The 15,438-nt window shown below is 36.1% G+C and overlaps 1 protein-coding gene and 1 pseudogene across 1 annotated transcript; both read right to left on the reverse strand.

Moving 5' to 3' along the window:
• Positions 1-1,625: 1,625 nt before the first annotated feature.
• On the reverse strand, positions 1,626-6,908 carry LOC104992300 (annotated as a pseudogene).
• Positions 6,909-10,581: 3,673 nt separating this feature from the next.
• On the reverse strand, positions 10,582-11,520 carry LOC104992284 (olfactory receptor 8K3-like). The gene has a single exon (XM_010845110.1). It carries the CDS (start codon positions 11,518-11,520, stop codon positions 10,582-10,584), a length of 939 nt encoding a protein of 312 aa, XP_010843412.1.
• Between the last annotated feature and the right edge of the window lie 3,918 nt (positions 11,521-15,438).

Here is a 15,438-nt window from a genome sequence, read left to right on the forward strand (position 1 = left end):
TCACTTCCACTGTATAATCATAATGGATTTGATTTAGGTCATACCTGAATGGTCTAGTGGTTTTCCCTACTGTCTTCAATTTCAGTCTGAATTTGGCTATAAGGAATTCATGGTCTGAGCCACAGTCAGCTCCCGGTCTTGTTTTTGCTGACTGTATAGAGCTTCTCCATCTTTGGCTACAAAGAATATAATCAATCTGATTTCGGTGTTGACCATCTAGTGATGTCCATGTATAGCGTCTTCTCTTATGTTGTTGGAAGAGGGTGTTTGTTATGACCAGTGCATTTTCTTGGCAAAACTCTATTAGTTTTTGCCCTGCTTCATTCTGTATTCCAAGGCCAAATTTGCCTGTTACTCCAGGTGTTTCTTGACTTCCTACTTTTGCATTCCAGTCCCCTATAATGAAAAGGACATCTTTTTTGGGTGTTAGTTCTAAAAGGTCTTGTACATCTTCATAGAACCGTTTAACTTCAGCTTCTTCAGTGTTACTGGTTGGGGCATAGACTTGGATTACTCTGATATTGAATAGTTTGCATTGGAAACAAACAGAGATCAATCTGTCATTTTTGAGATTGCATCCAAGTACTGTATTTCGGACTCTTTTGTTGACCACTATGGCTACTCCATTTCTCCTGAGGGATTCCTGCCCGCAGTAGTAGATATAATGGTCATCTGAGTTAAATTCACCTATTCCAGTCCATTTCAGTTCACTGATTCCTAGAATGTTGACATTCACTCTTTGCATCTTTTGTTTGACCACTTCTAATTTGCCTTGATTCATGGACCTGACATTCCAGTTTCCTATGCAATATTTACAGCATCAGACCTTGCTTCTATCTCCAGTCACATCCACAGCTGGGTATTGTTTTTGCTTTGGCTCCATCCCTTCATTCTTTCTGGAGTTATTTCTCCACTGATCTCCAGTAGCATATTGGGCACCTACTAACCTAGGGAGTTCCTCTTTCAGTATCCTATCATTTTTCCTTTTCATACTGTTCATGGGGTTCTCAAGGCAAGAATACTGAAGAAGGCTGAGTGCCGAAGAATTGATGCTTTTGAATTGTGGTGTTGGAGAAGACTCTTTTGCGTCCCTTGGACTGCAAGGAGATCCAACCAGTCCATTATGAAGAAGATCAGCCCTGGGATTTCTTTGGAAGGAATGATGCTGAAGCTGAAACTCCAGTACTTTGGCCCCCTCATGCGAAGAGTTGACTCGTTGGAAAAGACTCTTATGCTGGCAGGGATTTGGGACAGGAGGAGAAGGGGACGACAGAGAATGACATGGCTGGATGGCATCACTACTCATTGGATGTGAGTCTGAGTGAACTCTGGGAGTTGGTGATGGACAGGGAGGCCTGGCCTGTTGCGATTCATGGGATCGCAAAGAGTCAGACATGACTGAGCAACTGAACTGAACTGAACTGAGATTTCATATGTAAATAGAAAAAAACAACTAGAATATGTTCATTTATTAATGTGTTCAGAGCACTCAGTTTAACTGGTGCACAGAAGTCAATCTCTAAATATATGTTGAAATCATTTATCCTTGCATTTCCCTCTGAGAAAACTCATAACAAATTTCAGTGTTCATAGCCTCATTCAAGGAACCACATAGCAAAATGAACTTAAGAGAAGATATTATATAGTTTTTTCCATAGTCTATTACCAGCATATTTTACATCTATTTTCCTCAAGCTGTAGATCAAGGGATTTAACATGGGGGTAATTAGTATGTAAAATATAGATGTCACTTTATTACCATCAAAGCAATGGCTGGACTCTGGTTGAACATACATAAATATCAAAGTCCCATAGAACACTGTAACCACGGTCAAGTGGGATCCACATGTAGAGAAAGCCCTGTGCCTTCCTTCATCAGAGTTCATCCTGAGAATAGCTGTAAGAATAAGCAGGTAAGACACAAGAACTAGTAGCAGAGATGAAATTAAATTAAAACCTGCAAAGATCAGAATAATCAGTTCAATTTCATGTGTATTTGAACAAACCAAAGTTATCAAACGGAGAAAGTCACAGTAGAAATGTCTGATGACATTGTAGCCACAGAAGAATAAATTAAACATTTTTTATAGTGATTAGAAGAGACACAAATGTGCTATAGACATAGGAGATTGCCACCAACATCGAGTATGCCCTTTTTGACATGATGACTGTGTAGAGAAGAGGGTTACAGATGGCCACATAGTGCTCATAGGACATTGCTGCCAGAATAAAAAGCTCACTAATAATGAACATAATGTAGAAAGCTCCCTGAATGGCACAAAAATTGTAGAAGATTTTATTTTGATCCACAAGAAAATTTACCAACATTTTGAGTCCCACAGTTGTTGAATAACCGAGATCATAAGAGCCAAGTGCCTGAGAAAGAAGTACATAGATGTCTGTAGCCTGAAGTCCACCTTAGTGAGGATGACCATGCCCAAGTTGCCCACCACTGAGGTCACATAGATGATGAAGAAGAGCCCAAAAAGTGGATCCTGCAGCTCAGGGTGGTCTGTGATTCCCATGAGGATGAATTCACTCAGTACTGTTCTATTGAGCTTTTCCGTCAAGGTTTATCAGAAAACCTATTCCCTATAAAGATATCAGCATAGTCAGTAGTTATCATATAGTATCATCTGGTAGGGTTTAGTACCCAAAGCTAGTACAAATATGACAAATTTGAATTTCTAATTCATGGTATTTTAAAATAATCCTAACTGTCACACTAAATACACATAACAATGATAGATAGATTATAGATAATCAGTGATGATAGAGATAGGGATGGCAATAGAAATAAATCAGTGGTTTTTCAACTGGTGAAAAGCTGTCCTCCAAATAACCTTGATAATCTTTTGAGAGATTTGGATGCAGGAATTGCAGATATTGGAGGGAGGCTACTGCTGGCATGTAATGGTTAGAGTCTAGTGATGCTGCTGGAATGAACCACCCCCCCCCCATCAGCATAAACAACAAAAATTTACCAAACCCAAAATATCAATAAGGCCAAGATTCACAAAGACTTTTAAAGACAGATATAAATAGATACAAAGATATAGGAGGTAAAAATGAAAAAAAAATAGTTAATACTTTATATATTAATTTTACAGATGATTATTAAACTTTTAGTATGTCATTTATATAATGATAACATAATTGGGGCATTCCAGGTGGCTCAGTTGTAAAGAATCTTTCTGCTAATGCAAGAGACATAGTTCGATCCTTGGGTTTAGAAGAACCCCTGGAGAAGAAAATGGCAACCCCCTCTAGTATTTTTGCCTGGTAAATTCTGAGGACAGAGGAGCCTTGTTGGGCTACAGTCCATGGGATTACAAAAGATTCAGACATGACAGTGACTAAAAATCAATAATAACATAATTACATTATCACATACAGTCCCTGATGGTGCAGATGGTAAAGAATCTGCCTGCAATGTGGAAGACCTGGGTTCAATCCCTGGGTCAGGAAGCTTCCATGGAGAAGGGAATGGTTACTCACTCTAGTGTTCTTGCCTGGAGAATTCCATGGACAGACCCTACAGTCTATGTGGCCACAGAGTCAGACACAACTGAACGACTAACACTAACTAATATATGTTAGTTACATAATAAAAACTGAACCCAAATTTTAATACTCAATGGAAACATTAAATCAGTTTATAGTAAAAGTCATGTGAGACCCTTTGTGAATGCAGATGGTGCAGGATGAAGCAATTAACACTGTTGATACAGGACATAAGCTTTCAAAAGGAAACTCTAACAGATTGTAGTAGAAACTACTTGTATATATCCTGGGAAATACTCCAGGAAATAGACATGGGTAGATAGAGTCAGCTATACATACAACTGTGGTATATGTAAAGGAATACTTTGAAAAAAATGATATAACTAATCTTACTCTATTTTTCCATATTGGAAGAATCAACTCTTCCTTTTTTGCAGTTTCTGGGAAGACAGATGAGAATTAAATGTTTCAGTGTGTCAGTAGTATTTGGAAATATGCCTCAAATATCATGTATTTAATGTGTTCTTAGTGTGTTTGAGGGTTGATTATCTGATTATTATTTTTAAAACTATCCATTTTGAGAAAAATATATGTATTTGTTTCATATTCTCCTGGAAACTTAACATGTTATATATCATAATACCACCATAAACCTGATTACTTAAGAGATTCCTAACTACCAAAAATGTTTTTTCATGTCAATGTAAAGTAGAAATGCCCATCTTTGCTTATTAAAATACCAGAAAAAAATAAAATTTACAGATTTTTAAAAATTTGTATTAATTCCCTGGTAGCTCAGCTGGTAAATAATCTGCCTGCAATGTAGGAGTCCCTGGTTTGAATCCTGGGTCAGGAAGATCTGCTGGAGAAGGAGTAGGCTACCCACTCCTGTATTCTTGGGCTTCCTTTGTGGCTCAGCTGGTAAAGAATCCACCTGCAATGCAGGAGACTTGGGTTCAATCCCTGGGTTGGGAAAATCCCCTGGAGAAGGGAAAGGCTACCCACTCCAGTACTCTGGTCTGGGAAATTTCATGGACTGTATAGTCCATGATGTCCCAAAGAGTCAGACATGACTGAGTGACTTTCACTATTAATATTTCTGAGAAGAAAATAAGAAGAGCACAGAGACAATGACTGAATAAAATCTAGCTAGAAACTAACCACTTGCAGCTTCATGATTCTGCCATGATTTTCATTTTTATTCTTAACCCTTTAGTTAGGCTTCTTGTGTTATACTTTTCCTTTCTTATTTGTATAATTAGGCATTTATAAAAATATTACATAACATGGCACTGATGTTTCAAAGATGCTCATTAGTGTTTGTGAAAATACTTGTATAATTAGTCTGAAGAAAAAGTACTGACGTCCTATTCTGCTTATATATTAACAATAGCAAAGTGTACATAGAATTAAAACAGAAATCCCCTTATTTTGCTGTGGTTTATCATAGAATAAAAATATTACCTTGTTAGTATCTTCAGAACTATCTGGATATTGATAAAATATGACACTACATGAGCTATACTGCTTACCTGTCATGAAACCTCTGTCTTGGCTTCCTCGTGTGCTTCATGACATGCATAGTAAGAACAACTTATGGATTCTTTTCCATCCTCTGGGACTCTCCCTGAAGAGATGACAAGCAATTTCTTGCTTGACCCTGAAGCATTTGAAAGCTTAACAGAAACAAGGGAGGGGGTATTTTTGTTAGTGGTCCAGGATTATTTATACACACCAATGAGTTAGAATATTTACAGGTATTTTTTTGTGTCATTTCACCTTTTACTCTTAAATAATTTTCTTCTTCACATGACCCTAAAGTTTATTCTCTGTGTTTGTGTGGTTAGACTATGCTACCCAGATGTTTAATAAAAAAACAGTCAAGGTGTCTCTGCAGAGATACTTTTTTAGATGTGATAAACTTTCAAAGCAGTAGATTTTGAGTACAGCATATTTCCCTCCAGAATATGGTGAGACTCTTTCAATTAAGAGTGAGAAACCCCAAAGAAAAAGGAATCATTTTTCCAGATTGCCACAAAAAAAGTCTGCCTAGGTTTCCTGCATTTGTGCTCAGCATCATCTAGTGCTGTCTGCCACCCACCCTGGCCCACAGATTTCTGCATTACCATCCCCCATTATAACATTGTACACTTTCTTAAATAAATCTATTTATCTATCTGTCTATCATATATCTATATTATATTCCCTGTAATACCCTAATACGACCATATGGGAATCTGGATTAATATATCTCATCTGTAAGACAAGCCTGTCAGTATTCCTTCAGCTCTCCAAAAGTCTCTCTAGTGGATTTCAAAATGCTGTGCTAAATTACTGTTCTATGGCATATTTAAAATGTTTAAATGAAATACAAATAAATTTTGTGTGTGTATATATATATATATGCAGAATTTTGTATATATATTCTTTGCTTTTTTTAACTCTATGGAACAGTCATGTCTGACTCTTTGTGACCCTATGGACCTTAGCCAGCTCTCCTCTGTCCATGGGATTCTCCAGGCAAGGATACTGGAGTGGATTTACCTTTAACACATTTCAATATTTCTTGCTTTTCCATCATGTCCAAAATCCTCTCCAGTTCTGCTTGTCTACCTTGACATATGTTTTCATGTGTCTCATGTAATCCACATATTCTACAACAATATAACTTGTTATTGAGCTGTAAATGTGCATTGTTGAATATAATTCAGTAGCTATTTGTGGTTTATCTATGCTGTAGCTTTTCACTATTCATTAAACTAAAAATTCATGGATTTTTTCTTTATTGACTCTTTTTTATGGCCAATTAATCTACGACCAAGTAGAAAATAACACTGCAATGAAGAAAAGATGGTTTCTTCAACAAATGGTGGTGGGGGAAATGGACAACTATGTGTAAAAGAATGAAATTAAAACATTCTCTATCACTATACATAGTAGATTAAAGGTCAAAATGTAAGACCAGATACTATAAAACCTTTAGAAGAAAATATAGGCAGAGCACTCTTTGATATAAACCATCTCCCAGAGTTATGGAAATATAGACTACTCTTTCTTATCCCATATTGTTCCAAGCAGCCTTAAACTTGATTAAAAAAAAAAATTATGTTGAAGTAATTATAGGATCACAAGAAGGTTTCAAAAAGAAAACATGGAGACTTCTGTCCATTTTAGTTCTCTTAGTGGTAACAACTTGCATAAAACAGTACAATATCATAACCATGAAATTATCTTTGGTAAAATTGACTAAATTTGTTCAGACTTCACCAGACTTGCACGCACTGATTTGTGTATCTTCATTTATATAATCACATACCCTCCTCAATGTTATCATATGTGCACAGTTGTATAACCACACTATTGTCAGCACACAGACTTACTTCATCACCATGGATATCGCTCATGTCGTTCCTTCATCGTCATGCCCATTCTCTTCTCTAATTCTTATCTTTAACCTAAAGATAAAATAAAATACTTACCTTAAAATACTAAAATAAAAATTTTACCTTAAAATACTAAGCAGCTTTCATCACTATAATTTTAACAATTGAATATTTTATAAAGAAAATACCATGTGTAATCTTTCCCAATAGGTTGTGTTCATTCAGCATAATTTTCTTGAAGTGCATTTAGACTTTTTGTATATCAATGCCTGTTCTTTACCAGGGCTGAATATTATTACATGGTGATACACCTTATTCACTCATTGAAAGACGTGTGGATTGTTTTCAGTATTAAACTATGTGAAGTGAGTAAGTTTACCAACTCATTCAATTTGTCTTTGGTTTTGTTACTCAGCACTTTGTACTTTTCAGTATACTGATCTTGTTTATGTATTTATTTATTTGTTTGTTTCACCAAAACATTTCATTTTGCTCTGGTAATTTACATGCCTTCTTAGTTTCTACTCAATTATTTTATTATATTAATATTGGCGAGATTTAAATGGTATGTGTGTAAATTACTTTTAATGTGAAATATATTATTTCCTCATTATGCATTATTGTTTCCATATTTTGCTAATTCAATTTGATACAATTTTGTTTAGAATTTTTGAATATATATATTAAGACTGATACTGTTATTTTTTTCTTAAAATAACTTCTCTTGCACTTTTATAACAGGAAAGTTTTCCAAGTAGTGTTAGGAAATGTACCTTCTCTTTAGTTTTCTGAAGGAATTAGAAGTTATTTGTTTACCTCTTTAGCCCTAAACATTATGTAGAGTTTTGCAATCAAAGCATCTGAATCAGAATTTTGAGTGGAGTTATTTTAACACAAATTTATGCTTGAGATTATCTTAATTCTTAATTTTTTAATAGTGTGTCTTAGTGTCCAAACACATCAATATATATATATTTAAATTATATCCTTTCATATGGTTCTGGCCTTAAGCATAAATTGCTATTTCAAAGAAATATTGGGGTTGGTAAATTTTCCTTTTCATCTAATTTTATTTATTTAAAAAATATTATTATATTATGCATTAAATTATATTTACATCAAAAATGTCCATTCAAATTATTCATTTGTGTATAAACTGGTATTTTTCAATGTTTGCATTCTATGAAAAATTAGCCAACTTCCTTAAATAACAGATATATGGAATATTATATATACTTAGTCACAGTTAATTTTTAAAATTCAGATATTAGAGACTATATCTTTCCTCATTATGAAAGTTATAGTGTTAGGTGCTCAGTTCTGTCTGATTCTTTATGACCCCATGAACCGAACCCATCAGGCTCCTCTATCCATGGGATTCTCCAGGCAAGAATACTGGAGTGGATTGCCATTCCCTTCTCCAGAGGATATTCCTGACCCAGGGATTTAACCCAGGTCTCCTGTACTGCAGGCAGATTCTTTACCATCTGAGCTAGGGGACAGATCATGAGAGTTATAACCATTCATTTAAGATGTTTGGGGAAGAATATATAAAGAAAAATATAAAATTAAGCATTTTAATAATCTCAATAGCCACTACTATCTAATGTTATTTTACTGTATTTCTGTCAACATAATTTCCTAGAAACAAATGTTTTTATTTTACTCATATGTGTATTGTTCATACTTTTTTCCTAATTAAAAATCAACTGTAAAAACTTTTAGTAATATTTATTTTATATGTGTGTGTGTGTTAGTTGCTTAGTCATGTCCGACTCTTTGCAACCTCATAGACTATAGGCCACCAGACCCCTCCATCCATGGGATTCTCCAGGCAAGAACACTGGAGTGGGTTGCCATTTCCTTCTCCAAAAGGAACTATAGAAAGAAAGAAAATGAAGTCACTCAGTCATGTCTGACTCTTTGTGACTCCATGAACTGTAGCCTACCAGGCTCCTCCATCTGTAAAATTTTCCAGGCAAGAGTACTGGAGCAGGTTGCCACTTCCTTCTCCATATTTTTATATGACATTATACATATCTGGTATCTGGTCCCATCACTTCATGGCAAATAGATGGGAAACAGTGGAAACAGTGTCAGACTTTTTTGGGGGAGGCTCCAAAATCACTGCAGATGGTGACTGCAGCCATGAAATTAAAAGACGCTTACTCCTTGGAAGGAAAGTTATGATCAACCTAGATAGCATATTCCAAAGCAGAGACATTACTTTTCCAACAAAGGTCCTTCTAGCCAAAGCTATGGTTTTTCCAGTGGTCATGTATGGATGTGAGATTTGGACTGTGAAGAAGTCTGAGTGCCAAAGAATTGATGCCTTTGAGCTGTGGTGTTGGAGAAGACTCTTGAGAGTCCCTTGGACTGCAAGGACATCCAACCAGTCCATTCTGAAGGAGATCAGCCCTGGGATTTCCTTGGAAGGAATGATGCTAAAGCTGAAACTCCAGTACTTTGGCCACCTCATGTGAAGAGTTGACTCCTTGGAAGACTCTGATGCTAGGAGGGATTGGGGGCAGGAGGAGAAGGGGACGACAGAGGATGAGATGGCTGGATGGCATCACTGACTCAATGGACATGAGTCTGGGTGAACTCCAGGAGTTGGTGATGGACAGGGAGGCCTGGTGTGCTGCAATTCATGGGGTCGCAAAGAGTCGGGTACGACGGGGTGACTGAACTGAACTGATACATATTTCCTTGATGCTGGGTACGATTGAAGGAAAAAGGAAAAGAGGATGAAAAAGTAGTAGATGAGAGGATTAGGTAGCATCTCTGACTCAATGGACATGAATTCAAGCAAAATCTGGGAGATAGCAGAGGACATAGGAGCCTGGTATGCTGCAGTGCATGGGGTTGCAAAGAGTTGGACATGACTTAGCAACTGAACAGCAAAAACAACATACACATAATTATTTTATTTCAATGAATGTTATTCATTGAAATTTAATTGACTACATAGAAAATTCTACTTCTTTGTTGGCAGACAAAGAAGTGAGTCTAGTCCCTCAGTGATGTAAAGAAAATGTCTTGAATGTTAAAAATACTAAAAGTAAGCAAAAAAATGGGGGACTTTAGTGAGGGTTTGGAGGAAGTTGGTCCAGATATCATATGATATATATCAATTGTTACATTTCACATTACACATTCGCTATAAATACAGCATAGACAAAATCATGAGACTGCCTCCTTTTTACTTCTTAAAAGAGAAATTGAGTTTGCTTTTAACACACCTTATGGAAGAACATGAAGACTAAAATGGAGTGAATGTGCTAACACAAAACACACACATGTACACAAACACAAATAGATACTTTAAAGTTTATTCCAAAGACTGACTGTCCTAAAAGTCATTTCATTCTCCTTCTGTACTTACTGTTTTTCATCATTCCTACATAGCTTACTCTCCTTGACTGCTCTTATGGTCTATTGTGTCCTAATTCATCCCACTGTACTCCAAAATTGATTTCATATTTTGCTTATATTTTGACTCTTGTCAAAGATGGCAAATATTTTCCTGTTTTTTCTTACACTAATAAATTTATATCACATAGAAGTGTGAATGGGATGTAGAAGTTATTCTCTAAATATCTAAACTGTTGTGTCCATTTTCCCCTCTGAAAACACAAAAAGTGAGATATGAAGTCCTTAACCTAATTTGTAGAAATCACATTGACACTGATCATTAGGAAAAGATACTACATAGTTTTCTCCACATCTTCTGTAGTGCATATTTTACATCTTTGTTTCTTAAGCTATAAATCAAAGGATTCAACATGGGAATAACAAGAGTGTAAAATATAGATGCCACTTTATCAGTGTCAAAGGAATGACTGGACTTGGGTTTCACATACATAAATGTCAAAGTGCCGTAGAACACTGTGACCACTGTCAGGTGGGATCCACAGGTAGAAAAAGCCTTCTGCCTACCTTCAGCAGATTTCATCCTGAGAATAGCTGCAAGGATGAGCAGGTAAGACACAAGAACTATCACAAGGGTGAAAGTCAAATTAAAAGCTGAGAAAATCATTATCATAAGTTCAATTTCATGTGTGTTTGAGCAAAGCAAAGATAACAAAGGGAAATTGTCACAGTAGAAATGACTGATAACATTATAGCCACAGAAGAATGAATTAAAAAGCTTTATGGTGATCAACAGAGACACGAATGTGCTATAGACATAGGGGATTGCCACCAGCACTTTACACACCCTTTGTGACATGATGACTGTGTAGAGTAGAGGGTTACAAATGGCCACATAACGATCATAAGACATTGTCGCCAGAATAAAAAGTTCATTAATAATGAACATGATGAAAAAACCCATCTGTGTAGCACACAAATAATAGATTTTATTCTGATCCACAACAAAATTTACCAACATTTTGGGGCCCACAGCTGTTGAATAACCCAGATCAGTAAGAGCCAGGTGCCTGAGAAAGAAGTACATGGGTGTCTGTAGCCTGGAGTCCACCTTAGTGAGGATGACCATGCCCAAGTTGCCCACCACTGAGATCACGTAGATGATGAAGAAGAGCACAAACAGTGGAGCCTGCAGTTCAGGGCGGTCCGTGATTCCCATGAGGATGAATTGACTCAGCACTGTTCTGTTGTGTTCTTCCATTTTATCAGAAAACATAGGCTGGATAGAGACCTCAGAGTAGTAAATAGTGTTATGATTTAAATCCTGGTGATTTTTTAGCATTCAAAGTTAATGTAAATATAATAAATTTAATTTTAAAGTTTAGATTCTATTAAAATGACTGCCTCCTGGAAGTAAAGCATACAGTTAAAGACATAGAAACGGTTACAGAGATAGCAATACAGTTGGAGAGAGGGCTAGGTTTGTCATTTTCCAGTGAGAAAAATTAGTTCCCCAAAGAGCATTCAATAATATCTTGAGGCTGTTTGATTGTCACCAGTGGAGGAAGTGTGCTGCTGGCTTCAAATGGTTATAGCTCAGTGACACTTCTAAATATGATACTGTATTATGGTATCCCCCCAACCAGAAAGAATTATTATGCTTCCGTTGTGGCTCAGATGGTAAAGAATCTGCCAGCAATGCAGCAGACCTGGGTTAGATCCCTAGGTCAGGAAGATATCCTGGAGAAGGGAATGGCTACCCACTCCAATACTCTTGCCTGGAGAATTCCATAAATGGAGGTGCCTGGTGGTTAGAGTCCACTTTTACAGGCTTTCCTGGTAGCTCAGATGATAAACAATCTGCCTGCAATGCAGGAGACGCTTGTTCAATTCCTGGATGGGAAAGATCCCTGGAGAAGGTGTAGGTGAACCACTCCACTTTTCTTGGGCTTCCCTGGTGCCTCAAATGGTAAAGAATCTGCTTGCAATTCAGGAGACCTGGGTTTGATCCCTGGGTTGGGAAGATTCCTTGGAGAAGGGAACAGCCACCCATTCCAGTATTTTGGCCTAGAGAATTCCATGAACAGAGGAACCTGGCAAGGAACCTGCAACTCCATGGGGTTGCAAAGAGTTGGACACAACTTAGCAACTTTCCCTTTACTCAAATGCCAAATGGCTATTTTTGGCAAACACTGACACATGTGTAGATATATAGATTGACATAAAAATAGATAAAGGAAACAGGGAAAGTATTGACATAACCTTTATTACTTGACAACTTTTTAGTTATATATTATATGCTATCAATTCTGTAACTACAAATCTTTAATTTGTAAGCTGTCTAACATGCAAGTGTGTTTTCATGTATACAATTATGTAAGTTAGTTCAGGTGTCTGCCATACATTATAATGCACCTGTATCCATGTAGCTGTGATTTTTTGTACTTACTGTACAGTAGTTTGTACTGTAATATACCTCCTTTATTTCTAGCCCAGGATATCTGGAAGCAAGTGTACAAACAATGGTGATGGGTGCTATAAACCTATTAAAGTTCAATACTATATAGTCAATTGCATTAGTTGGGGACCTAGGGTAACTTTGCTGATGAAAAAAGAAAGTGTTAGCTCCTCAGTCTTGTCTCTCTGTGACCCCATGGACTGTGGCCCACAGTCTCCTCTGTTCATGGGATTCTCCAGGCAATAATACTGAAATGAATTGCCATTCCCTTCTCCAGGGGATCTTCCAGACCCAGGGATCGAACTGCCATCTCCTGAATTACTGGCAGGTTCTTTACCATCTGAGACTCAAGGAATCCTACAGACAAATCAAACTTGCAAACATGCTCTCGGAAGGAAACCCGTTATTATGAAGAGGACTTACTGTAATTATAATTTATAATTATACTTACATAATTACAATTATACAGTATAACATAGTCATGTTCTAATTGCATAAATTTTTTAAATCCTATTTGCAGTTGTGTGTAGACACATTTAGTAGTCCCTGTATTCAAATATATTTATGTGAAAGACCTTCTGTCTACTGATAGTAAAAGATGAACTAATTAATACTCTTGACTAATACTGGACAGAGGTGTAAAAGTAAGGAAATTCTATCAGAACATATTAGACATTTGTCTTCATACAAGGAAATTTTAAGAAATATACATAGGTTGATATAATCTGTTATTCCTATATTTTGGCATATACAAAGGAATAATTTGGCAAGTGTAAATTTTGTGAATATCTTTACATACATCGGCAAAATCAACTGTTTATTGCAGGGTTGCTGTGAAAATAATCAAAAATAAAATATTTCAAATTATTCATGGTACCTGAAACACCCTCAAAATCAATTACATAGGAATTTTTTGTTGTTTGTTTTCCACTTCTTAGTAGAGACAGCAGGTTACCTAAAATAGATTATGCTTACACAGGTACATATAAATTCATTTTTTGTGACTTAATTTTTTGTCAGGATTATCATGATGATTAATAGGTTGATACCTGTGTTCAGGTAACAGATCCCAATTTCGTGACTACAAGGGGACTGTCACTTCTTTTGAATAATTTATGGACTATCTTACCTCATATATGTAATGTATATTAACCTAAAATTTTGCACATTTCTTTCCCCAAGATTATTTTCAGTATAACTGACATATTCCGAGTTGTTGGTAATGTGTAATGTATATTTTGTCAAGGAGGAACCAAAGATATTGTAAGGAAACTGAGCAAATCGAGAGAAAGTGATGTCACTGGAATTTGTTTTATATAATGAAATTTTATAAACATTACTTTTGGATAAAGACATTGTCCACCTTATATAAAAAATAAGTTTTAAATCACTATATTACACAATAGGATACTGGCAAAATAAAATATATGTATGTGTTAGTTGCTCAGCCATGTCTGACTCTGTGACCCCATGGACTGTAGCCCACCAGGCTCTTCTGTCCATGGGATTCTCAAGGCAAGAAGACTGGATTGGTTTACCATGCCCTTCTGCAGAGGATCTTCCAGACCCAGGGATCAAACCCAGGCCTCCCACATTGTTGGTAGATTCTTTACCATCTAAACAACCAGGGTCTACCCTTATATATATATATATATATATATATATACATATATACTCTTTGCTGCCCCATGAACTGTAGCCCACCAGGTTCCTTTGTCATGTAATTTCCTAATTACAAACAAAATAATAGTGTCAGGAGCTTCTTAAGTTTAATAATTCAAAAAATATTTTATTAAAAAATAAAAATATTTTAAATGTTAAATTATAAATATGTTTGTAGGAAATAAACACACCTCAAATAAATCTTGTGTACAAGGCTGTGAGCTTCTGATATCATGTCCTCGCATACATTAATTTCTTATGTCAGAAATACTGAGCTACAATTAATTTTCTTAAATTAATGAAAGGAGGCATATAAGTCTTGTTTAGGTGCAATTTTTGAAAGGCTAAGAATAAATAATTACACTGGCAAGAGCTGATTTTCCTGTAAGATAATTAAGGACTGAAAAGATTATTTCTAACAACATCAGAATTGTATGGAAAGCATCAAATTACTTTTTCCTATTTGCTATCTGTGTTGATTATCTGATATTTCATTTTAAAATCATAGTCTTTGAGAAAATTACATGTGTTTTCTGTCTGATTCCATTGGAAACATGCTGTACATTATATCATCACCATAACACTCAGCAAAGTCCCCTAGGCTCCAAAAATTACTTTTCACATCTCAATGCAAAGGGGAAATCCCCATTTTTCTCATCAAAAGATCAGGAAAAAAATTATGCATTAATTTAAATGTTCATTAAATATACAATTTTTGAGAGGAGACTAAGAAAAGCTCAGAATCAATAACTAAAGATTTGGAAAGACAATAACCTGGAAGTTGACTACTTGCCACTTCATAATTTTTCCATAAGTTATATATATAATTTCTTACTCTTTCAGTTCAGTCACTCAGTCATGTCCGACTCTTTGCAACCCCATGAACCGCAGCACACCAGGCCTCCCTGTCCATCACCAACACTCCCGGAGTTCACTCAAACCCATGTCCATTGAGTCAGTGATGGCATCCAGCCATCTCATCCTCTGTCATCCCCTTCTCCTCCTGTCCCCAATCCCTCCCAGCATCAGAGTCTTTTCCAGTAAGTCAACTCTTTGCAT

This window comes from Bison bison, unplaced genomic scaffold (assembly GCF_000754665.1).
Source record: "Bison bison bison isolate TAMUID 2011002044 unplaced genomic scaffold, Bison_UMD1.0 scf7180017848389, whole genome shotgun sequence".
Taxonomy (NCBI): Eukaryota; Metazoa; Chordata; class Mammalia; order Artiodactyla; family Bovidae; genus Bison; species Bison bison.